At 35.8% G+C, this 27,002-nt stretch overlaps 1 protein-coding gene across 4 annotated transcripts in view; it reads left to right on the top strand.

Annotated features, from left to right (window-relative positions):
• Nucleotides 1-27,002, top strand: part of LOC149812846 (Putative thiol-disulfide oxidoreductase DCC) — a 33,804-nt gene that overhangs the window by 5,951 nt on the left and 851 nt on the right. The window contains exons 3-7 of one of the 4 annotated variants that reach the window (XM_089991624.1): nucleotides 2,632-2,739; nucleotides 3,792-3,848; nucleotides 20,601-20,666; nucleotides 23,604-23,664; nucleotides 26,517-26,563. In XM_089991624.1, coding sequence (XP_089847750.1) covers nucleotides 2,632-2,739; nucleotides 3,792-3,848; nucleotides 20,601-20,666; nucleotides 23,604-23,664; nucleotides 26,517-26,563 — 339 coding nt within the window. The remainder of the gene's footprint in view (nucleotides 1-2,631; nucleotides 2,740-3,791; nucleotides 3,849-20,600; nucleotides 20,667-23,603; nucleotides 23,665-26,516; nucleotides 26,564-27,002) is intronic. The other 3 variants (XM_089991627.1, XM_089991625.1, XM_089991626.1) reach the window with 3 other exon arrangements.

Here is a 27,002-nt window from a genome sequence, read left to right on the forward strand (position 1 = left end):
TATTATCAAGAATATAAAATTGACTATGAAAAAACCTTTTCCCTAGTAGCTACAATGACCATTGTTAGGACCCTCATAGCAGTTGCTTCAATAAAAAAATGACCCATATTTGAACTTGATGTTAAAAATGTTTTTCTTAATAGAGAATTAAGTGAGGAGGTTTATATGAACCCTCCACCAAAAGTTAGTATTGAAAATGATAAAATTCTTAAACTGAAAAAGACCTTGTATAACCTTAAATAAGCCCCCAAGGATTGGTATGATAGACTTAGTAGTGTCATGACTTCTTTGGGTTTTCATTCCTGTTATACGGATATTGCTCTTTTTATTAAAAGTACAGGTACCAAAGTAGTCATTACTTCTACTTTACGTAGATGATATGATAATCACTGGGAGTGACCAACTGAGAGTTAGTGATATTAAAAATATTTATAAAAAAAGATTGACATGTCTGACGGGTTATTTAACCAACTGGTGTTGAAGTTCCATACTCTCCCAGAGGGTACATTTTATATCAAATGAAACTTGCTGTTGATTGTGCCAAGTCTGGAATTTTAGATGAAAAGAAAGTAAACCCCTCAGAAGTGATCAACGTTAAGTTAAGGCTTGAAGATGAGACTCTCCTTGAGGATCCTACACCTTATCGTCAGTTGTTCGGGACACTCGCTTACTTATTCATTACCAGACCTTATATAGCTCATGTAATTCATTCTGTCAGGCAGTTTCAACATTGCCCCGACCGCTATACACATGAGTGTTGTGTTATGAATTATTGGGATATATCAAGAATACCATCACTAAAAGGCTTTTCTTATCTTTTTCTTCCTCTCTGGGTTTATTTGCTTATACTAATGCTGATTGGAAGGAAAATCCCAATAATAGAATCTCAACTACATATTTTTGTGTGTTTTTAGAGATTCTCTAATTTCATGGAGATGCAAAAAGTAGCAAAATGTATCTTTGTCTTTAACCGAAGCTGAATATCGAGCAATGGTCACAACAACAATGAAACTTGTATGATTGCAAAGTCTTCCAAAAAATATGGGCGTCATGATCTATTCTTCGAAGTTGTGTGGTGATAACAAAAGTGCAATCTATATTGCAAGCAATCACATCTTTTATGAGTATACCAGACACATTGAGATAGATTACCATTATGTTAGAGATGAATATTTGCGAGGAACTATTACATTGCCATATGTTGCAGATTTCTTCACCAAAGCTCTTCTTACACATCGTTTTATTTTCCTCCTTATCAATCTTTCGGTTATTTCACCATAAGTTTGAGGGAGAGTGTTAAAATATATGTATACATACATATATTCATATATATAGTTATTAATCTTGTAATAGTTAAATTCCCTATAGCGGCATTTTAGTTATTTTTCTTTGTAATAAAACTGTTTATTAAAAGTTATTTTTTTGTTTTATTTATTTTTTATTTTTCCTCTATGGTCTTTTTGACCATAGAGTCGTTGGGACTCCCAACAGTCAAAAATCTAAGACCATAGTCGTTGGGACTCCCAACAGTCAGAAATCTGACCGTTGGGAGCTCCCAACGATTCTATTGGGAGCCCCCAATGGTCTCTCTTCTCTCCTTTTCTCATGTATAAATAGGGGTGTAATCCCCCCTATTCTTTATGCTTTTACTCAAGCACTTTCTTAAAAAGATCCTATATTTTTTACTCTTGTGTTTGCCTTTTGTTGGCTATTTGTGTTGTCCCTTAGTGGATTTGTGTTTGTGCACATTGTGAGTGTAATCTAGTTTAGCCCTTAGTGTGCTTGTACACCTTTTGTGATTGTCATCTTGTAAGCCCGTAGTGGCATTGTTTTTATCACTTCCGCTATTTCATTACATGTATAACACACTGCCTTGCTATTGTATGAATCTTCACGCATTCATGAAGAGTAAGATAATGGCATGCCTGCACATGTGCATTCTGTCTGGTTCTTATTCTTTCTTTAAAGTGTTGTCTGAGAGTTGGTCTACAACAGCGAGCCACCTTATGTTGCTCTTAAGACTGATATAATTACTTAAATCTTCGTGATTGTCATCTAATCCTTAGGCAAATACTCGATAATCCTTCTTTACTGAATCTGTAAACTTTCTCTAAATTTGGAGTCAAATATTGATTTTGTTTATCCAACAAACTCTTGTAGTTTATCAGACCTCTGGAAGTTGTGCAGAAAAATGCTACATACATGTGCATTTGTTGAGCCAGCATGATATTAGTGTTAAGTTCATTCATGCATCTAAAAATTTTCATCTTATTTGAAGTCATAGTGCATAAAACATGCCTCATGAGTCATAAGTTCTATGTGAGTGATGAAAAACAATAGCAAATATGCCCTCTTCTTGAGCAGTTTATACATGCGATAAAGTAAACTGAATTTAACATGCAGTTTGGACTTTTGACTGCTCTTTTTGTTTATGGCTTGTATTAATTGCTTGATTCCATTATTTTTTCTTTCTATTAGAATTACTTTTGTAATTAGAGTTGGGTTCCTCTTTATTTTGTGTATTTTCTTGTTCGCTTATTTCAATTACTCTACTAATTATATATGGTATTGGAGTTCATCACTCTTCCGTTTAAACATTGAGACATATAGGATATCTGTTTTTGCGATCAGGTCAATATGCTGAAGGAGAGGAACATGAAGTATGGAACTATCAAATTTGTGGATATAAGTTCAATTGAGTACTCTGCCAAAGAAAATGGAGGACTTGAGTATGAGACTGTATGTAACCATCGAAGAGTTTCCTTCTGTTCTGTATGGCGTGCTATTCATTTCTTAGTGCATTCTGCTGCAGTGCAGTATGTGAAAGCAATATAAATCGAGAAAAGATGAAACATGTTCACTTCTCAAGCTTTTTGTCCAATATCAATCTTCAATAAGATGCCTGAAAAGTGTCAAATGTTTTTCTGTTACATTCTACATATAATTATCTGAGACTAAAATTTTCTCTAGCATTGCCTAGTTCTTTGAAGATGTTAACATATACTAGGCACCCCAATTCCATAGGGTATGTTCTGGAATTATAGAAATTCAGAACTATGCATAATAAATATATTGGCGAGATGCCACTGGAGAATCACAAAAAACAGAAATTGTTATATTAGTGAAGCTTTGTTAAAGGTGGGACACTTTGTTGGAAATGTTAAATAGAACTATTGAAAATTCTTACTGGACATTCCTGACACTAGGTCGAGGCTAGGAACAGTTTAGACCCTTTACTTGAATATTCTGCTGCCAATTAATATGAATAGTCTTAAATTGATGAAATAGTTCAGGACCCAGAATTATCCATTTTATTTTGATTTTCAGTTCTGAATGAAGCAACTGAAAATTAGATTGCTGCTGGTCCACTGTATTTATATGTTAACAAGCTATCCTTTTACATTACACATTTATTCTTTTGGCTAACCTTTGGAAAAATTTTAATATGATTTCGCAAATATTTTGCTTTTGTGTGGCTTAAGCTGCAATCTACATATTTATCGACAATCTATTCTTTTATGTATTTTGTAGTTAACCCTCTACTAATAAATCTTTATTGCATGTTGTTGTATAATACTTATATTTCATTTAATTATGCAAGTGATAATATAGTCTAATTTTCTTTTCTCTGTCCATTTGTTTTACATTGTTAATAACATTTTATTAACTTTGTCAACGTGCGACTTTGATGTAAACCAACATGGTCAGTTAATGATTCTTACATTTATATGCGTTCACATATTGTGGTATTTAATTTTGATAAGCAATTTAAATAGTTCATGCCTCTGTAGGTTATGGGGAGAATCCATGCCATCTTGTATGACGGGACTGTACTTACAGATGTTGCTGTATGTCCTCTACTACTAAATACTTTGCCAGTTCGAAGATATCTTTTATGATGTTAGCTACAAAATGGATTATTTGATTCTCATTACTTCTGGATTCAACCTTATGGGCATATAAGGCAATCATCCTATATCTTAGATTTTCTTGTATCATGTCATCGTGATCCATGTGATACCTCATTGTTGAAATGGAAATTGGTGGCAAACTGCAATGTGTTGATAAACGTCTTTCACATAATCATGAATTGATATATCATAAAAATGATATATAAAGACATAGACATGCATGCATGACATTCATATGATGCAATATATAAAGACATAGGCATGCATGCATCTCACATATGCATGTATACTAATGATCTAAATTGTCTCATAATTAAAACTATAAAGTATAAGCATGGAAAATGATTCTCTGCGGAGCTTAATTGGAGAATAATGTTCATATTAATATGAATAAATAGTATATTAGCAAATCTCATTGGACATATTTATTATTTAACATATGGAGAAAATAATGCACTCATATCTGTGTTAATATTTGGAACTTAGTTAATGTCACTTTTGAGATTATAATCAGTACAAGGTTTGATCATGGCAGGTTATTGCATTGCTATCAGATTTCTGTGTTAATAAGGCAGTGCAGTATAGAAAATTAAATAACTAAGTCAATAAAACAAATCATTGAGCAAAAATAAAAATGATGAGATGCTGCCTGTTCAATGGCGAAACCCTACCTCTGATTTCATGAAGAAAAGAATTGGATTTGGAATAACATAAAAGTCCTTTTAATAAAATATGTTACCATTGTTCAGTAAATATGATTTTATTCGTTCATTTTGATCGAATGGGGTGGTGGTGTCTCCATTTCTTGAGTAGGTATCCATGAAGGAACTTCTGATAGACTCAGTTCACTGAATTAACTCGCTAATGTTTAATTAAATCTAAATACTAAGGGTACACTTGGATGTCTACTAGGCTAAAATGTAGCAATATCTTAAAATTGTAAGTTTGTTTCTTCTTAAGGACATTATAAGTTTATCATGAAATTAAAATATTAGCATGTGTTTAGAAGGACAAACAATAGGAGAGGGACAGTATTTTAAGGAGAGAAGAAGTCCATCTTTCAAGTTTTTTTTTTTGTACATTAGGACATTACATTTGACATATTTAGGTTATATTTAAATATTCATCCCTTTCAAAATATTCTCTTTTCAGGTTGAAAATCATTTCAACCCATGATTTCCAGTGTCCGAACATGTAAAAAATTGAATGAATCTGAAAACATTGCAGTATCACTCATTTTTCCAAATTAATTTAATAAATAATGACAAAAATGTGCCACATGGCCAATCAATATCTTCAGGCCACTATGGCTCATGTGTTACTTGACCATGGATTTCCATGAGACTCACTCTAGACCTGCACAATCATGAATGTTTAGCAACAAACGTGGTGCATGTGATGCCCAGCCATAAAAAAGTGACAAAAGGTCAAATACACTGGCATTCAAAGCATTTTATTGCATATTCGATAGTCTTTTTTTTTAACATTTTCTATTTAGATCGAGCATGAAAAATAAGATTTTAAGTAAGAATTTTCCTCTTAGAAAATATTGAAAGTGACAAAAAATGTCAGAACCAAGTGACAGGTTGGTAAGATGGAATTGTTTAAGTTTCTGTGGAGATGCTTTAAGAGATATACACCTGTACGAGGAGGGTTTAAAGTAAGAGAAAATTTTGGCTAGACAAACTCTATATTGAGTAAAGTTTTTGTAAGATATAAACCTATGTAGAGGCCTATGTATTCTTTCTGACTGCCTAAGAGTGTTTTGTTCAGGATTTTCTATGCTAGAATATTGTTCTAAGGCTGTAGGATGTCTATCATCATTTTTTCTTTTGTATTGGATAACTAAATGTCCATCATTAATATCATGGGACTCACTACACTGGATGTCATATTGAGCTTCATCATTAACAACATCATCAACACTTCATCATTACATTTAGGCTATGTCACATGGGTGCGGGTGCGGGAGCGGGTGCGGGTGCGGGGATTCGGCACTTCCGAAAAACCCGGGTGCGGGGGTGCGGAAGGGGCAAAAATGTAAAAAAAAAATTATATATATATATATATATATATATATATAATTTTGAAGTTTTAACAATTTAACATTTAACGGTAAACATTGTCATAAACTCATAATATGATTCATCATGCATGCAGTATATCAACCTAAATATCAAATTATCAATCAAATAAGTAAAGCAATTACATAAATCAACCTAAATATCAATCAAATAAGTATTGCATAAAAGAACTAAATTACATACCAAAGTATATCCTGATGAAGTAATGGATGCTAATAATTTTCTTCTTCATCATCAAATGCATCATTAGAAGGAATACTGGGCTTAACTAAATCCATGTTTGTTACGTTGAATTCATGTTCTCCCTCGAAGTCACACTCTTCTGGGTTTTACATCCCAAAATTCGGATGTTCCTTGTCTGCATTATAAACCCAATTTGAAAATGATAAATACAATACAAGTATATTTAAATGAAAACTAAGAAATAATTAAATAACTAAGAGAGCAAATTAGTACCTGTATTCATCATTGCTTCGCGAAAGTAATCGAAGATTTGAATGAACATATACTAAATCCTCTGCACGCTTGCTGGTGAGTTTATTTCTCTTCATGTTGTGGATTTGAGAATATGTGCTCCAATTTCTTTCACAACAAGATGAACTAGCAGGCTGCGATAACAATCTTAATGCAAGACGTTGCAGAAGAGGTGTTTCTGATCCAAATGTTGACCACCATGTGATAGGATCTATATTATCTTCTTCTCTCGCGAATAATGCCTGTGCATATAATCTCGAAGATGAAAATTTTCCAAACTCTTGTGTGACTTGATGTAGAAGATATGCTTCTGGAAAAAGTCTTGTCATACACATATTTCTATGTCTTGATAGCTCTGGGTCTAAATTTGGAGGGACACGACCAATACCACCAGCCCGCCACTTATTTGCATAATATTTTGGATTAAGAGAATGTGCCATGCAATGCAAAGGAGTGTTGCTCTTATCCCATCTTCTGACTAAAATTGAATGAATATGATTAAAAAAATCTGAATCATTCAATGCAGGATTTTTTTCTTCATGCATGGAAACTATAGCTTGTATTTTTTCAATCATATTATCCCACATTTCATAAACTCTATGAAGCATGTGCTCATCCTTATCAACTTCTCTTAACATTTCCCAAATAGGTTGCGTAAATTGAAGGAAGTATACCACTTTGTCCCAAAACTCATCATCAAGAATGAATTTCTTAATTTCTTAAGCCTTCATATCATCATCAACACGATAGAATGTCCAATTTTCATCAGTCACCATGTTAATCAAAGCATTCTTCACTCTTTTAATCCTCTTCATCATCACAATGATGGACACAAAACGTGTTTCAGCGACCTTCAACAATTTCAAATCAGAATGCCTATTAAATATAACATTAGCACGATGGTGGTTAACAACAAAATTCCTAATGCTTTTGACATTTCTTTCTAAATCTTCAATCCATGAACATAAAGCATATGCTTGTGAATTTTCTTCTTCTTTGGGGTTGCATATGCTCTTTAGGGCTAGATTTAAGCTGTGTGCTACACAGGGAGTTCAAAAAATATGAGGGTACTCACTCTCCAAACTCAATGCTGCACTTTTACAAACCGGAGCGTTGTCTTTAATGATTTGTACCACTTTCTGATCACCCACTTCTTTTATCACTTCTATAAACAATCTCTTCAAATACTCTGCATTTTTATATTCCCCAGATGCATCAACTGCTTTCAAGAATATTGGGCTACTAAGCGAACAAGCAATGCAATTGATTAATGGACGCCTTTGAATATCTGTCCATCCATCAGATACAATGGAAACTCCATTTTGCTCCCATGAATGTTTTTTAATTTCTAGCAACCTCTCTACGTTTTCCCTCTCTTCTGCAAGAAGTGTGGTTCGTATTTTTTCTGAACTTGGAGGCACATAACCACTCAAATTACAATTTGCCAAGGATGTTACTAAATTCTTCCAATAAGGATTTCTAGCCTTATTAAATGGGAGTGAACCAGAATGAAAATACCTCCCAACTTTTCTATCCAATTCTTCTCTTCCATATGTATTGAATGCTGCTTGTATCGTTCCTCTACCTCCTAGATTGACTTTCCTTTTTTTTTCAGCATCTTCTTGGTGGCTTGCAAATGGCACACTGACTGCAGAAGAATCGGCCATTGCCTTTCTCTTCTCATATTCTTCTTGTATTGCCTTCGCATTGCCTCATCAACTTTTCTGCAAGCTGAAATGCCATGTCCTGGTATCTTCAACAAATGAGCCTTCACTCTTGTGTAAGACCCAACAAAATCTCTTTCGCAGAGCTTGCATCGAAATCTTTTGTTTCCACCACCTCCTTCTCCAGTTTTCACAAGTTTATCTACATGTATCCATAGTGGCCCCACATCATCAATCCCACTGCAACTATCAGCAAAACTAGCAGCAGAACTCACATGTTAGGATGAGGATGACGCAAGTCCTTTCCCTTTATCCGTCATTTTTATCCTGAAAACACAAAAAAAATACATTATAATTTTCAAATCAATTCGAAAACACAGGGAGAAGGGGGGGCTCAGCCCCTCCCCTGCCAACCCAACAAGAGAGCGAGAGCGAGGGGGGCTCGACCCCTCCCCTGTCGATCCAAAAAAGAAAAAAAACAGATGGGGGAGGGGCCCCCTGTCGACCCAAAGAAAAAAAACAGATGGGGCTCGGCCCCTCCCCTGTCGACCCAAAGAAAAAAAACAGATGGGGCTCGGCCCCTCCCCTGTCGACCCAAAGAAAAAAAACATATGGGGGAGGGGCTCGGCCCCTTCCATGTCGACCCCCCCCCCCCAAAAAAAAACAGATGGGGGAGGGGCTCGGCTCCTCCCCTGTCGACCCAAAGAAAAAAAAACAGATGGGGGGGGGGGCTCGGCCCCTCCCCTGTCGACCCAAAAACGAAAAACATAAAGGGGAGGGGCTCGGCCCCTCCCCTGTCGACCCAAAAAAAGAGCTAGATGGGGGAGGGGCTCGACCCCTCCTGTGCCGAAAAACAAGGGAGCAGGGGAGGCTCAACCCCTCCCCTGCCGACCCAACAAGAGACCGAGAGAGGGGGGGGGGTGCTCGGCTCCTCCCCAGCCGACCCAAGAAGAGAGTGAGAGACATACCTGCGAAAGGAGAGGATGAGCCGAGAGGAGGAGCCTGGGAGGTGGAGCTGGGGGCGGCGATGGGAGAGCTCGAGCTCAGGGGGAGAGAGAGGAGAGATTAGGGCAAAAAATTTTTTTTGCCCTAATCCTCCTCCTTTTCATCGGGGGGAAATTTTTTTTTTCGCCCAAAATTGTGGACAAAAATGATCCTGGGTGCGTTGACCGCACCCAGGGTCGTGTTGACCGCACCCGGTGCCGCACCCGCACGCGATCCCGCGTCGCGTCGCGTCGACGCGGGTGCGGCATCTGTTTTGCCGAGTCCCTGTGACATAGCATTTAGGAGATAATTTGAAAAAGGGCTAATCATCTTTTTCTTTAATAAGCACATTTAAATGAAAGAAACTTTCTTTTTCTATAAAGGTAACATTCCTTGATATATAAAGTTTATCATGCTTAAAATCATAACATCTAAATCCTTTTTTACTTTTCCCATAACCAAGAAAGACACAAGGAATGGCTCTTGGAAAAAGTTTATCATTTTTATTTGTAAAAATAAAACATTTATATCCAAAAGTTCCTAGTTTGAAATAGTCGGGGGTAGTTTTATAAAGTTTCTCACAAGGAGAAATATTTTGAAAGTTGCATGAAGGGAGTCTATTATAAGGTATACCAAAGTAACTGCAGTTTCGGCCCAAAAATGTTTTGGAACATGTTTGAAAATAAACAATGTTGTAGTGGTTTTTATTATATGCCTGTGTTTCCTTTCGGCTTAACCATTTTGTTGAGGCGTGTTTGCATAAAATCGTTGATGAAAGGTGCCATAATTTTTCAAATAATCTTTAGTCATTTGACATGTATTCTCCTCCTGAATCAAAATGAAATATAGAAATATTGGTTTTAAGCAAATTTCCAACAAGGTTACAAAAAGTTTTGAAAGTTTCCAAAACTTCATATTTGTGCCTAAGAAAATAAATTTACGTGAATTGAGAATAATCATCCACAAAAATTACATAATAAGTAAATCCTCTTTTAGAGGCAATAGGAGCAGGACCCCAAATATTCAAATTTATTAATTCAAGTGGTTTGGAAGCAAAAAAAGTTCTCTTGATAAGGAATTGCTTTTATTTTCCCAAAAATACAATCTGTACATTGGATTTTTTCATTACAAAATTTTCTCAAATGAGATATAATGGATAATTTAGAGATTCTAGGATGACCTAGTTTGAGATGCCACAAAAATATATTCAATTTTTGTACATTTAAACAAAAAGTATCTTTTGGGAATAATCAACTGATCCATGTAGTAGAGGCCTCATTCTCTATGACCTTCTCCAATGTGTCTGCCAAACTGGAGATCCTGTATAAAATATCGGTCAAAAGTGAAGGAGATACTACAACCATGGTCAATAATTTGGGGAACTGAAAAAAGATTTAAATTAAGTTTTGGTACAATTCTGACTTTTGCAATAGAAAATTTTAAATAATTTATAAAGTTTTCAATTCTTTTAATTTCAAGAGAGGATCCATCCATAGTAAAAACATTAGATCTACTTGAATTAATACTATAGTATGAGAGTATACTTTTATTAAGGGTCATATGAAATGAAGCACCAAAGGAGCCAAGAGATCTTACCAGGAGGTGACGAAGAAAAGACCGCGACACCAGTTAAGGAAGATGAGCTTTTGATGAGCGGTTGTAGAGCTTCTGTGAGTTGAGACAAATATATGTTTTTGTAACCAGAATTGTTAGTATCTTGTCTTCTTGGGGGGCTTCTAAGGTAGCTACTCTTTTCTCATCCTTTTTGAATTTTGGGCAAAAATGTTTGATATGCCTCGGTTCTCCACAATTATAATAAAAGATTTTTCCTTTTTTATTATCATTTTTCCAATCATATCTCCCATCATTGTTCCTTGGCTTTTAATTATTTTTGTTGAAATGAGGAGGCCTATAAGGATAAGTATTGACAATGGGTCTAGAAACCGCCAATACATTATCCTTGGACTTCATAGATTCGGTCATGGATTTTAACCTTGTTTCTTCTATGCAAACTTGGGCTAAAATCTCATGTAAAGGTGGAAGCTTTTCTCAATTTTTTTTCTGGTGGATAATGAAATGAAATGGGGATCTTGAGCTGTTTCTTTATTGATATGAAAAACCAATTGCTTAAGAAGCATTGGAATAAAATACAAGAGGGGCTGCACCCCTTTATATACACAGCTGAAAGAGGACTCAATAGAGCTGTTGGGCACTGTCCAACAGCTCTATTTAGAGCTGTTGGAATGTGTCAGTCCAACAGCTCTATTAAGAGCTGTTGGACTGTGTCAGTCCAACAACTCTATTGCTAGTCAAGTCTGGACAGGACTTGACTAGCAACAGTCATTCTAGTTCAAACTGAACTAGATGACATAAAGACAAAAAATAAAAATAAAGGAAAAAAATTACAGAAAAGAAAGAAATAAAAAATGTATTTATATAATAATATAATAATATAATATTATTATATATACATATATATACAATTTTACATTTTAACACTCCCCCTCAAACTTACGGTACAATGAGCGAAAGTTTGTCTAAGAGAAAGTGAAATCGGGGAGCAGCGAGATGCTTTGTAAAGAAGTCTGCTAACTGATATTCTGAAGTGACATATGGCAGATCAATTATTCCGTGTAGATATTCCTCTCTGACGTAGTGACAATCCATTTCGATGTGTTTGGTGCGTTCGTGGAATGTTTTGTTACTGGCAATGTAGATCGCACTTTTGTTGTCACAACACATTTGTGAAGCCTTTGTTGCTTCAGCTCCCATGTCAGCAAGCAGTCGTCGAAGCCAAACTACTTTCATGGTCGTGGTTTCCATGGCTCTGTATTCAGCTTCGGTGGATGAGAGAGATACCATCTGCTGCTTTTTACACCTCCACGAGATTAATGATTCCCCTAAAAAGACACAAAAGCCAGTGGTTGAGTGTCTGTTATTGGGATCACCTCCCCAATCAGCATCAATGTATGCAATTAAATCAAGAGAAGAGGAGGAAGATAAGAAAAGTCCTCGTGAAAGAGAGAACTTGATGTATCTGATAATACGCATGACTGCTCCCATATGAACAGAAGTAGGAGCATGTTGAAATTGACTTGCTGTATGAACAACATGTGCTATATCTGGTCTGGTAATGGATAGATAGGAAAGTGCCCCGACAAGCTGTCTGTAAGGAGTAGGGTCTGCAAGAAGTTCTCCATCATCAATCTTCATTTTAACATTAACAACTTCTGGAGTGTCAACTTTCTTATCATCAGTAATACCAGACCTGAAAACAATATCAAAAGCAAATTTAGTCTGAGATAATAAATATCCTCTAGGAGAATAAGCAACTTCAATGCCTAAAAAATATCTCAACAAGCCCAAATCAGTCATTTCAAAATGAGATTTAAGAAGTGTTTTGATTGTTTCAACTCCCTGTTTATCGCTTCCGGTGATTATCATATCATCCACATAGAGAAGAAGCACAATGATCCATGCATCAGAATTCTTAATAAACAAAGCAGTGTCAGTTAAACAGAATTGAAAACCATTATCAATTATAACACGACTAAACCTATCATACCAAGCTTTTGGTGCTTGTTTAAGTCCATAAAGAGTTTTTTCTAAGCGAAAAACTTTACCCTTAGGAATACTTAGACCAGGAGGAGGTTCCATACATACTTCTTCAACTAGCTTTCCATTTAAAAAAGCATTTTTGACATCCATTTGAAAAATAGACCATTTTTTGATAGAAGCTAAGACAATTAAGGTTCGGACAGTAGTCATACGAGCCACCTGAGCAAAGGTTTCTTCATAATCAATCTCATATTCTTGGGCATAACCTTTGGCTACTAAACGGGCTTTATATCTTTCAAGAGTACCATCACTCTTGGTTTTAATTTTATAAACCCATCGACATCCTATAGTTTTCTTCCCTGGAGGAAGATCTTGAATATTCCATGTAGAAGCCTTTTCAAGTGCATCTAATTCAGCTTTCATGGCTTCTATCCATTTAATATCATTTTTTGCTTGAAAATATGTGGATGGTTCTTCATATGAGTGAATTAATGCAATAACTGCCCTATATGTGGGTGAGAAAGACTCGTATGATACAAACTTTCCTGGAGGTCTCGAGATTCGGGATGATTGTCTAGTTGGAATGTTAGAATATTTCTCAAGTGCACATGGAGGATTAGACTCTTGTCGCCTGAAATATTGAATACTAGTATCTCTATGAACTTCTTCATTATCAACATTAAGATCAATAATTCTTTGATCATCATCAAAGTTACAGTCAAGGTCATATTCATCAGATGTTGATGTTAGATCTAGCAAAAAGGAGTACTCAGTGACGTCTTTTAATTTTCTAAAATCAAAGAAGCTCTCCTTTTCAAGAAAGGAAACATTTCTAGACACATATATTTTATTATTTTTGAAGTCAAAACATCTATAACCTTTCTGGTTTTCAGCATATCCTAAAAAGACACAGGGAATCGCACGAGGGGAAAGTTTATCATTTTTGTCAGTAAATATGAAACATTTGCACCCAAATATTCTTAGTCTAGAGTAGTCTGGAGAAATGTTCATAAGTTTTTCAATGGGAGTGATATTTTGTAACGAAGAAGATGGCATCCTATTAATGAGATAGGTGGCAGTTAAGGCAGCTTCTGCCCAAAAATCTTTCGGGACTTGATTTGCTATTAATAAAGTCCTAGTGGTTTCTATAATATGGCGATGTTTTCGTTCTGCCAATCCATTTTGTTGAGGTGTATAAGGACAAGATCTTTGATGTGTGATGCCATGCAATTTAAGATAATTTTGAAAATCTGTGGATAAAAACTCTCCCCCTGAATCTGTGCGAAAAATAGTAATATCATTTTGAAACTTGTTTTTAACCATATTATGAAAAGTTTGAAAGTATGAAAATACTTCAGACTTATATTTGAGAAAGTACATCCACGTATGTCGGGAGAAATCATCGACAAAAATAACATAGTAAACAAATCCTTCTTTAGAAATTACTGGTGCAGGACCCCAAACATCCGAGTGTATTAATTCAAGTGGTCTTGAAGAGAAAAAGGTTCTGTTCTGAAATGGTAATCTTTTCATTTTGCCGAGAATACAATCTTTACAATCAAAAGATTCAGAGTTACAAAATTTCCCTAGATTTGGAAAATGTTGGATTTTGGCTATATATGGGTGACCAAGTCTCTTATGCCACAGTTCCAACTCTATTTTTTGAATATTATAACAAAAAGCTTTCTTCGACATTTCCAAAAAATCCATGTAATAGAGTCCTCCTTCTCTATGGCCTTCCCCAACCAGCTTGCCTGACTGGCGATCCTGTACCCAACAACCATGAGAAGAAAAAGAAATATTACACCCATAATCAGAAATTTGAGATACAGATAAAATATTTAAATTTAATTTGGGAACATGTCTAATTTTTGGAATAAAAAAATTTTTTGTTTTATAAATTTTTTCAAAATTTCCTATTCCTTCTATTTCAAGAGAAGTCCCATCAGCAGTAAAGACCTTTGACACACTTATTTTATTTTTAACACATTTGGATAGACTTTGATTATTTGGGGTCATATGAAAAGATGCACCAGAGTCAAGAAGCCAAGAAATTTTACCTAGATCAGAAAAAGATGAGGCTGCTGCGCCGGTTGAAGCTTCAGATGAGGAAGAGGCACTTTTGATGAGAGGCTGAAGAATCTCCATTAGTTGGGCCAAGGAAACTGGTGCATCCTGATCTTTAGGCTCCGATCCAGCAATTGCAGCTCTTTTTTCTCTCAGCTCCTTAAGTTTGGGACATTGTGGCCTGTAGTGTCCTGGTTCATGACAATGATGACAAATAACTTTCTTCTTATCATAGTCACCATTTTGTCGGTTAAAGTGAGGAGGCCTATATGATCGAACATGATTCCCTTGTCTAGACACGGCTAAAACGGAATCATCTTCAATTTTTAAAAAACCTTTCCGGAGACGATTTTCTTCCATTGTTAACTCTTCAATAGTTTCAACAATAGAAGGAATTTTTCCCCGGTGAAGTAGGGCCGATTTAGTGGTTTCAAATTTCGGCCTTAATCCAGTGATAAACTGGTAAAAATGTTCAGCATCGAGTTGTTTCTGACGAAGTTCGATGTCTTCGGCACAATGCCACTTTGGTTCTAAAAGGGAAAGTTCTTCCCAAAGTTCGGACAACCCATTGTAATATTCACGAATAGTTTTGTCTCCTTGTGTCATCATTCAAACTTTTTCTTGGAGGTTGCACACGTGTGCAATATCTTTAAGGGAATACATATTCTTAAGGTATTCCCATGCCTTATCGGCATGATCAAATTTGGCAAGACTTGAGCATTTTTTAATGTCAACGCTATTGATAAGCCATGACATTATCTTCGCATGAGATATTCTTCATTCTTTCCATTTCTTCTCGTATGAGGCAATAGCCTTGATTTTCTCTTCTTCCGATAAAGGGACCTCTTTATCTCCCTCCTTTTTAGTAAGAGATAGCTTAGGTTCCGAATCGGAACCATCCACAATCCCCCATAAGCCTTTTCCCCATATATGGTGCTTCATGATTGAAGCCCATGTTACATAGTTCGTATCAATTAGTTTCATAGGCATGATGGTGACTTTATCATTGTCATCCATCGATTACAAGGAGAGAAAGAATAGGGATAGAAGAGAAACAAGAAGGAAAATGAAAAAGAAAGAAAAGAAAAAAAAACAATACAACAAGATGTGAAATCTTCTCCAATGAAGTGATAAAACACTTCTCTTCAAGTGGCGAACACTTTTGCAAACGGGCACGGAAACCGATGCAGCTTTTCCTCAAGATTTAGTACTTCCGCGGCTCTGATACCATGAAATGAAATGGGGATCTTCGAAACACGAGCTTAGATTAACAAGGGCAAGTGTCAAGAATGACACTAAAGCATAACCCTTAGAAAGGGTATAACTGGAAACAAAATAAAAATAAAAATAAAAATGTTTCTTTATTGATATGAAAAACCAATTGCTTAAGAAGCATTGGAATAAAATACAAGAGGGGCTGCACCCCTTTATATACACAGCTGAAAGATGACTCAATAGAGCTGTTGGGCACAGTCCAACAGCTCTATTGCTAGTCAAGTCTGGACAGGACTTGACTAGCAACAGTCATTCTAGTTCAAACTGAACTAGATGACATAAAGACAAAAAATAAAAATAAAGGAAAAAAATTACAGAAAAGAAAGAAATAAAAAATGTATTTATATATATATATATATAATAATATAATATTATTATATATACATATATGTACAATTTTACATTTTAACAGATAATAGATACTCAAACATGTTCAAACTCGAGCCTAAACCCTCTCACCAATTGAAAAAATTAATCACCAAGGATTTGATTTTTTCTACGGCGAGCATCATCAATGGTATCCCAAATTAGCTCTATTTTAGCCATTTGGTCCCAAAGTCTTTTAAGAGTACCATAGTACTCTGTACTACTTTTTTCACCTTGCTTGCAAGTGTGAATCTTATCTTGCAAGTCCCATTTATCGGCACCATCATGTTGGGTGTAGGTTTGTTTGATATAACCCACGCTTTATCGGCCCTATCAAATTCTAATATATTTTCACAAGGTTCTTCAATATCCTCTCCATAAATAGGAATAAAACCTTGGCATGACCAACGTCTCATGCTTTAATAGCTTTTTTGTAGTCTAAGAAAGTGTTTTCTCTCTCTTTGTCTTTAAGAGTTTTCTCTTAGATTTCATCATCTTCCCTACAAATATATTTTGTGAGAATAGGTTGAGGTTCCGATATGGTGCCATCAACATAGTCCCACAAATCTTTGCCAACTAAGATTCTTTTCATGGCGGTGACTCACATATTATAGTTTTTTCGTCAAATTTGATGAGAACAACCATAATTACTTTTTTTTTGACCATTGTTCCAAGAAAAGAAAAAGTAGAAGAAGCTAAAAGATAAAGAGAAAAGAAGAGAAGAGGAAGGCAAAAAATATTTTGAATAAGTTTGATCACACTTCCTGAGGCAACAAACCAAAGCTTCACCGCTCTTCATGATCTTCTTGATCGTCTCGCGTGAGATACAACCGAAGAGCATCAATGCTCTGATACCATGTAATGAAAATACAAAAAGAGTACAAGTGGGGTCAATACAAGCGCACAACCACACAAGCCACTTAGGGGGCTAATAAAACACAAGTAAAAAATCTAGAAATAATATTAAGAGAATGCTTGTGAACATTCTTAACATACAAGCGGGGTTACACCAACTATTTCTACATAAAAGGAAGCAAATAAGAGCTATTGGGAAGTGCTCCCAACATCTAGAAATATAGTTGTTGGGAGTACTGTTGGAAATTCTGCTTAACTTAGTGGGTCAGGCCACTGAGCTTGAACCATGTACGCTCGGAGGCATGCATATACACACTCTATCTTTCAAGCGATAGGTGTCCCACTTAGGATCAAGTCCTCGGTGCAATGGGTATTCATGCCACAACACTCCCACGATACAACTAAGCTTTCACCTACTCGCAAAAATCGGTCCACGTCCTGCACTAGGTGAGACCAATAAACTCGACACGAACCACCTTGAACAACCTCTTGATTAGGATAGGAAGATCTAGGCTCAATTTAGGTATCGATTCTGGGTATGAGTATGGATTCTGAATACAAGTGGGTATGGATAAGAACTATAGCTGAATCTAAATCTGAATATGAACAATAACTGGATCAGGATCTGAACTGTAACTTGATCTGAATAACAATTGAATCAGGATCCGAATAACAATTGGATCTGGGTCCAAACAACAACTAGATTAGGATCTGAATAACAATTGGATCTGGGCCCGAACAACAACTAGATCTGGATTTGAACTATAATTGGATTTGGATCTAAATAGCAACTTGATTTGGGCCAGAATAACAACTAGATCAAGATCTGAATAGCATCTGGATCATGATCCGAATTGTAACTTGATATGGATCCGAATAACAACTGGATCTAGACTAACTGAATCAAGACCAAACCGTTTGGGTTAATTGGGTCCGGGTTAACCAGATCTCTCTACCAGAATCTGGGATCTCTATGTCTCTTCCTAGATTTGGATTTGGATTCAACCCAAGAGAGAGAGAGAGAGAGAGAGAGAGAGAGAGAGAGAGAGAGAGAGAGAGCAAAGGACCTCACTATGAGAGGGAGCAGAACTCGTGAGAGAGAGGAGAGCAATTCGAGAGAGAAAGGAGAAGAAAGTGGTGAGAGTTGAGAGAAATGCAAGAGGGTTGGGGTTTATATAGGCCCCAACCCAAGGCCATTCATAAAGGCTATAAAGGGCTTTTAAGAGGCCCAAAATAGTCACTGGGCCATGGCTGACCAAAACAGCTAGCCATAAAGGCTCAATCCGTTAGGAATAGAGGGGCGCCAAATCAAGGTCAAAAAATGACCCTGGAAGGGTCAAGTTCGACCAAGATTGGTTCAATAGTCAAAAGTCAAACCAGTCAAGGATAAGGGCAGCTACTAGACCTTTTCAAACCTTTAATTCCTCATGCAAAACTGTTGGGCAAGGTTCAAACGGATCCAAATACAATGCAGGAGGTCCAAAGAGAAATCAATGCAAAGTCAATGACAATCTCAAGGCTTGATCAAAGGTCAATTTTAGACTTGGAGATTAAATCCGTCCCCCCAAGTACTAAAAAAATAAGTCAATGACCAAATCCAAACCCAAGCTCAAGGACCAAGGACCAAATTAAAGTCCAAAATCAAGGGTCAAGAGTCAAGATGAAAATCAAGGTTAAGGTCCAATGTCCAAGAATAATGTGATGCAAAAGCCCAAGATCTAATGCCCTCGAGGGCCTTTCCCTTTAAGGCACCACCCCCTCTATATAAGGACGAGAGTTTTCCCAAAAACCTTGAATGCTGGACTAAACTTTTGTAGAGAACCCATTACCCACAAACTTAGGAAAAAATGAAAATAGAGAGAATACATAGGGATAGTTTTGAGCCAAATTCCAACAAGTATTTCCCAACAACTAGAAATATAGCTGTTGGGAGCACTCTCAATAGCTTTATTCCAAGGGCATTATAAGGACTATAATGCCCTTGAGAAAAAGAATAAAATACATTTAAAAGGAGAACCTTAAAGTTCCCTCTAGGAACACCAATAATTACATAATGTGTAATGACCAAAATACCTCTAATGGATTTCACTTTGTTATATATATATATATATATACATGTACTTTAACAGTAGGTGCCTCTCATGAGCTTACAAGAGCACAAGAACACAACCAAACAAGGACCACTTATGGATCAATACATAAACACATGCACACAAGCCACTTAAGTGTTAAAACAGAATTAAAAAAATATAATCTTTATTGAGAGTGAGGGTGCTTGAGAAAGCATAACCCAACAAAGGGGGGAGCACCCCTTTATATACACATATGAGGGCTTTGGGAGCACCAACGGTTATAAAATATAGTTGTTGGGATCTCCCAACGGCTATGACATGTTCAAAATGCCCATAACAAAAATAAGAAATACAAAACAGGAAAAAATAAAGGAAAAATATAAAATGACAGATGTGCCCCTAATGGGCACAGCCTATTACATAACAGTGAAATGACTAAAATATCCCTATTGGGTATTACCTATTACAACAATAATATATATATATACATATTTATATGTATATATATGTACATACATATATATAAGTATATATAATTAAATATATATACTTATATTACAACTTAACAAGCATTTCATCTCGATTCAGAGTTATGGTAGCTATATATATAAGTATATATAATTAAATATATATACTTATATTACAACTTAACAAACATTTCATCTCGATTCAGAGTTATGGTAGCTTCCTAACACTTGCACTAGACCTGCATCTGTAATCTTTTGCTTCTAATCACAACCTTTATTTTAGAACCTCTGGAGAAAATCACTTGGTGAATCTTGTATTGTTCATAGTTCAGCCACAATAAAAAAAGTTTAGAACAACTTAAGTGCGTCTTTTAACTTTTTCCTGCAGCAATTTTGGCTAGAACATCAACTACTATAGTAGGATTCTTTCCATGATACTATTGTGTGCCATATATTGGAGGTTGTCATGCAATTGGAAGATAGAAATGGCTGACTTGTCAAGACCTTTGGGAGGGAGAAACTAAAGCATCTTCCAAGATCTGAACTCTGAATCCTATACTATTAATGCATCTTGTATGTTTGGTACCATAGTCTTGTTGGACTTTGGTTATCTTATAATAGGAAACGTGTCGCCGACCTAATATGGGTCCTTTTCTTCTTTCTTAAAAAAACTTATAGTTTTTACCACCTACATGGTTCTGTCCTTTTAAATTCGGATTGTAGTCAGTATTCGTTCTGTGAAAGAAATTTTCCTTTTATGTATTCTATAATATCTATAATTGTTTAAAACTGTGACCATGTATTGATTGATATTGTTATGCAGGCATTTAGGAGATTGTATGAGGAAGTTGGCCTTGGATGGGTTTATGCCATCACAAAGTTTGAGCCGGTATGCCATCTCTTAGGGTTCTTCTACATTCTCTCTTTTCTAGCTGCCTGTGATGGTTTGTGAAAGCTATCAGTTTTTTATCTTTATCCCTGTCTTGATTAGCTCATCTTTGCTTTGATATAGATATTTACCCTATCCATGGTTGTAGTTCCCTTTATCATATACAAAGGTTTGAATTTTTAAGATGCATTTGTAATTTTTTCAATAGTCAGTAATTGAATTTCATTAACAAGAAAAAAGTATTCCTTTCTATATAGGTGGAGTTATTGAAATGGAGGCTAAACATAATATCATACGACACAAATTTTGGAATTCTGTATCTTTAAAAATGAAGTTAACTTGCTGTGCAATTGTGCTAAGATTGCTCCTCATTTATCACTACACATAATGGCCGTTGAGAATTGAAGAAACTGCATTAATCCATGTTTAAATAACCAATATTTTCAAATTGATTTTTTAATATGAAGATAGTTTTCCACAGAAATGATTCAAAATCATATTAAGTAGATGTCAAGTTGGTCAATTTTCCTGTCCAAGATGAAGACATACCAACTAGTCTTTATACATATGGATCATGTTAAAGTTCTTAGCAACCCACCTCTTATTGAATTGGTACTTGTAGTCATGCATTTAATTCCAAGAAAAGAAAACATTTCCTGCAGAAATCGCTGAAGTACATGGTAAGTCCATCTTTAAAATGCATCAAAAGAATATTTTCTCAGGAAAATTTTGAAAACCACTTGGACAAAGTGCATTATTATCTTTATTAGCCGATATTGGACTTTTGATTTCCTCAATTCCAAATAGTGCTTCAGGAGGTCAACAATCAACTGCTGTCAGCCATGGGGTTATCAAATTATCTTGCTTATCCATGTATAGGTTATCCTTATTGTATTTTTCTGGTAAAGAGCTTATTTTAACTTGAGTATTTTGCTTGTCTTCCATGCCATTCACCTTAAGATTTTTATCTAATCTTATTCATGTGTAAGGACACGTTAGGAAAAAGACTTGGTGACTTTATCCTTCTCTATTTACTCCTCTGATATTCTTGTCTTTGGCACCGTTTGCCCTTTTCCTAGAGTTTCCATGTATACATTTTGTTTATGATTATTGTAAATCCATTTATCAGTGATTAATCAGTGTTAACCTGAACCTGTTGGCTCAGAAGCTATGTCACATGGGTGCGGGTTCGGGTGCGACACGGGTGCGGCACAATTTTAAAAATTTTGGACACGGGGACTCGGCTATATATATATATATATTTTAAATTATATATATATATATAATAATATATCCAGTGTGTGCATATATGTCGATATTGTCCTCTAAAGTTTGGCACCAACATTAGTGTTTTTACAAACTTTGCAAATTGTACTTTTGCCCTTGCAGAAAGGGGGGTCCGGGGGCTCCCCCCAGCGCGGGTCCCGCTGCACGGTCAGCGGGCGGGGGTCCATGCTATATATATATATATATATATATATATATATATATATATATATATATTTTCTGGGGCTTATGTTTGAGACTCATGCTATATATATATTTTAAAAAAAAATATATAAAAAGATCATTTTTTTTGTTTTTTGCCTTAAAAATGGATATTTTTGGACTCGGTGAACGTTGACCGAGTCCAAAACAAGGACGGACTCGGCCTTGACTCGTTGACCGAGTCCGACTCGGCGTTGACCGAGTCAGGGCCGTATCCAAAGCCGCAATCGTGTCCGCACCCGTGTCGGGGCATGTCGACTCGGGTGCAGCGCCTCCCTAGCCGAGTCCGTGTGACTTAGCTCAGAAGCTTGTACTTGTAATTTTGTCAAATGCCTATCGTCTCACACCTTTCCTGTTTCATCCCGATACTAGGATATTCCCTTAACCAGCCAGCACATCATAGAAGATGTGGTCTGCTTTCGTTCTGTTGGCCTCATACTGCAGTTAGACATTTTCGTTTTTTAATAAAAACTCAGCTTTGTCGGCTTCTTTTTTTCCTAAGCAACAAAAGTGAAAGACATTATCAATGTGCTGTGTTTTGACGAGTAATCAGCAATCTACACCAATGAAGAAGAGAAGAGGGAGAGAAGAAATCTTTTAACTCAAGGAATGCAAGCTTTGGGAAATTAAGGATGCCCCACTAATCAAGTCATTCACATCCATGATTCAGCCATGTAATGTGTTCTTCTCATGGGACTCAATATAATGATGGTATACGATACAAGATTGTTCTAGGGAGTGCATAATGCATTTCAATCAGCTCTAGGAAGAAGAAACCTGCCCAACTTCCATGAACATGAATTGACTTGGTTGCTACATGGAGTTTCCCAGCAGTCAGTAAAATCCTGAATTTCTTTATGCTACTACCTGTTCTCCTTTCATGCTACTGTCTTTTATGAACAGAATAGTGTTGATTTTCACCTCTTATAGACAAATTGCAGAAGCAATTTTTCCCAAGATTTCATTTTTCTATGGTTCAAGTCCATACACCTGTTAACCTAAAAGAGGAAAGATTTACACTTAAATTCTAAAATAAAAGGAAATCATTTCTATGAAGACTTCCATAACTGTGACATGATCTCCAACTGATGAATCCCCACATGATGAACCTTCAATTGTTTCTCCATGTCTGTGTCCTTATTGTGGTTGATTAAGAACCCTAGTACAAGTATCATTGAGTATGAATTTCAACACATCTTGCATCCAGCTTTGGCACTTTGGTGCAATTGGAGAAAAAAAAGTTCTGGGCAAATCAAGCTGTTTAACCTCAGAACCATAGAGAGCATTATGCACATAGGAAACATGGTGTTTTACACTTCTATTGGGGTTGCAGGATTATGTGCTTCTTGATAGGAGCATTATTTTGAAGGCAACACTTGGATTATCTTGAAAGCATAAAAAACCACCGAGAAACCAATGATTCACTGTACAAACGCTTTTTTTTGGCAGATTGCAAGCATAGTAGGTGCAATTTATGCTGTTTGGGCCAAATATCGTCTACAAATTACAGGTAAAACACTGTTTCTCTCTCTATAAGATTGCATAAGTGAGTGAGTGTGTATGTTTGTGTGTCTCATTGTTCAAACAACTGCATTTGCTTGACACACAAAAATGTCAGAAGCTTTCTCTAGGTCAGTAAAAATTCATATGCTAGTCTCTACTCTAGTCTTTCACCAACTTTTAAACCTTCTAAAAGGTTGTCTTAAGAAAATGGTCATCTTATTGTCCTTCTCTTTGAAACCAAATTGGTTTTCCAAACCATGACATGCTCCTCCTAATATATATATATATATATATATATATATATATATATATATATATATATATATATATATATATATAAACTGACTTTGGATAGTAAATTTTATCAAATTTAAGTATGTGCAAAAGTTTCATCAAACTATATATATATATATATATATATATATATATATATATATATATATATATATATAGAGAGAGAGAGAGAGAGAGAGAGAGAGAGAGAGAGAGAGAGAGAGAGAAGGGGGGTCCGGGGGTTCCCCCGGTGCGGGTCCTTGGTCAGTTCGGTTTGTTAATGTAGACAGACATTTGGTAATATTAGGTTTCCCATAAGCGTCGGTATCTATACCACAAATAGCGAGATATTAGGCTCAGGTATTATGTACAAACTCCTTATGGTTATCATACACCCAAGGATCAACTCGTTTTTAAAATGAGTCCAAACTTTAGCCTGACCCGAATCATGAGACTGAAAAACCGGGTCGGGTCCAATCGTTTCGATTCTTCGGATCCATCCTGCTTAGCCGACGCAATTGCGTTGTGCCCATTGAAATGTAAAGTTTTATAGGTGGTTTAGTGTAAAAATAGAAATTTGGGCCTGCTTTCAATCAACAGGTTATAAGTTGGGCCGCTCTTTCATAAATACCTAAATTCAAGAGAGTGAAAAAGAGAAGAGAGAGGAGAGGCATTGTTTCAGATCCCCTCGCTTCTCCCCCTCGATTCGATTCCCTATTTTTCTCCTCCGATGAAACAAATCTATTAGGGCATCGCCGTAACAACGGAACCCTAATTCCCCAAATTCAGGGTTCGTCTCGGTTCTCTCTACAAAGAGGTACGAGTTTCCTTCTCTCTCTAGAGTTTTCAGTTTTTTTTCTTCTTGTATCTGTTGGGCGTTTGGGAATTTGGGTTTCAGGTGGCCGGGGTGCGCAAATTTGGGTGGTTTTCGTGCTTAGAGCGTGGTTGATTTGGCTTAGTAACCGGTAGGGTTTGTAGAGAGTTTGGGTTGATGGGGATTGGTGTTTTTGGTGGTCTGGGGCTTCGGTGAGGCTTTGGTGGATCGGAGTGGTTTTTTTTCGATTGGGATGCAGACAGTTATTTTTTTTTAATTCTGCAGCCCATTTCATAGGGCAATTTTTTAAAACCAAAAATCCAAAAAATGGACCAAATGACCCTGGGTGCGGTCAACGCACCCAAGGTCGGGTTGACCGCACTGGGGTGCCGCACCCGCGTCGCATCGCGTCGACGCGGGTGCGGCACCTGTCTGGCCGAATCCCTGTGACATAGTTTGTATTTAATTGAAAATTGTGGTATGACCTTATAATCCTTGAACATTGGCCATTTTCTACATTTTAATAGAAAGTAAATTATCTGTACATGCTGTATGTATTATAGAATGTAAATAAGGCATTCATGCTTCTTTTTCCATTTCAAGATCAAAAGCTACTGTATAGTCAAGAATCATTTTCTTTATTCATTTCTATTTCCAAATTTATGTCATCCTTTTTATGTTTTTTCACATTTTTACGGGCTCACTTAAGTCTTCACTTATGAATATGATTTATTGCTTAGAATTTACACATTGCTTATTCTGCTAAATAGATCCTCATCTTTCATTTAGTTCGATTTGAAGTGCATAGGCATCATGAAGATTGAGAAATCACTTTAAGATAACATTAAGTCTAGTATTCTATCAATCATTGTGTGAATTTCAATGAGCTCGTCTTGCAAGATATCATAATTTATTTTGTTGAGTTTCTTTTTTCTTTTACTCCATTTCCTAGATTTTTAGCTTTTTCACCTTTCTATTTTGTCTCTTATATGCCCATTATATTTAAAATTTTTACAATAATAGAATATATTGAGGAAAAAAATTGATGAAGACAAATGCTATGTTAGTTCATATAATAAGAATTGGATTCTAACTCAATACTTGAAATATGTTGGGATTCAGACAAAACGAGTTAGTTATGATGGCCACACACACACACACTTATGGTTAAATCTAATGCTAAACCCTTTGTATTAATATGAACCACAATCAACTATTAGAAATTACTAAATGGTGGCACCATTTTTTAGATCTAGTTACTTTTTAAAGTGAAGAAAGTCATGTTCACTTTTCAAATTAAAATTACTAAAATCTGCTTATTATTTTAAAATTGTATATGCATTCTTCTTTTCTTTTCAAAACAAATGATCTAATCTACCCATAAAAAGTAATCGCACATTTGCACAATGCTAGCACTTTTAAGGATGTTTTCTTCAGTTCTATCAGCTGAACACTTGCAACATTAATATAAAGGGTCTAATGTTAGGTTTATCAATGTACATACATATTCACATGTATGTATGTATACTAGGAACATCAAAACACCTGTCTGTTTTCCTCAGAACTTCCTATTTAAGTATTGAATTTGATTGTAATTGCCATTGTATGAATTATAAACTAATGCATTCATTTGTATTCCTCAATATTATGTTATTTGTTTAAATTTTAAGTCCTATGGTCCATGAGATATGCATGTTAAGAAAGATCATATGATTGAGAACTTGTTCTTTGAGTACTGAAGAATCCTCATGAAGCTTAGTTGTTTGTTGAAGGTCGGCCGTCACTGGAAAAAGTTTTAGAAGAAAGGAAGAAAAACATGGTATGTGCCCAAAAATTTACTTAATCTACTCTTGATATTCTATGAAAGAAAAATTAGATGGACTCTATTGGCGTCATTCTGTCTCTTCCATTTTTTGTGTTTATTTTCTTTTATGTGGATTTGTGGTCAGAACAAGTGTTCTTGAAACCAAATTTTTGATTTGTTTGAGGTATATGGCTGTAATCTCTTGCATACAACCACACATGCTTGCATACACGCATACTTTTATGTATGTAGACATTATTATGTATTAGAGTGAGGGCTGCACATATTTGTTCATACTCAAGTGATCTATTTTTCTTCCTCTTTTGAACCTTTGTACCAACTTGAACCTTTAGATTCAAGATTCACATCCTATAACAGTAATCACTGCATTGCATGAAGCTAATGTTAGTGTTCTTCCTTTTGCCTTCTATTTTAATTCTTGTATTTTCTGTAT

This window comes from Nuphar pumila, chromosome 16 (assembly GCF_984573655.1).
Source record: "Nuphar pumila chromosome 16, dmNupPumi1.hap1.1, whole genome shotgun sequence".
In the NCBI taxonomy this organism is placed as follows: domain Eukaryota; kingdom Viridiplantae; phylum Streptophyta; class Magnoliopsida; order Nymphaeales; family Nymphaeaceae; genus Nuphar; species Nuphar pumila.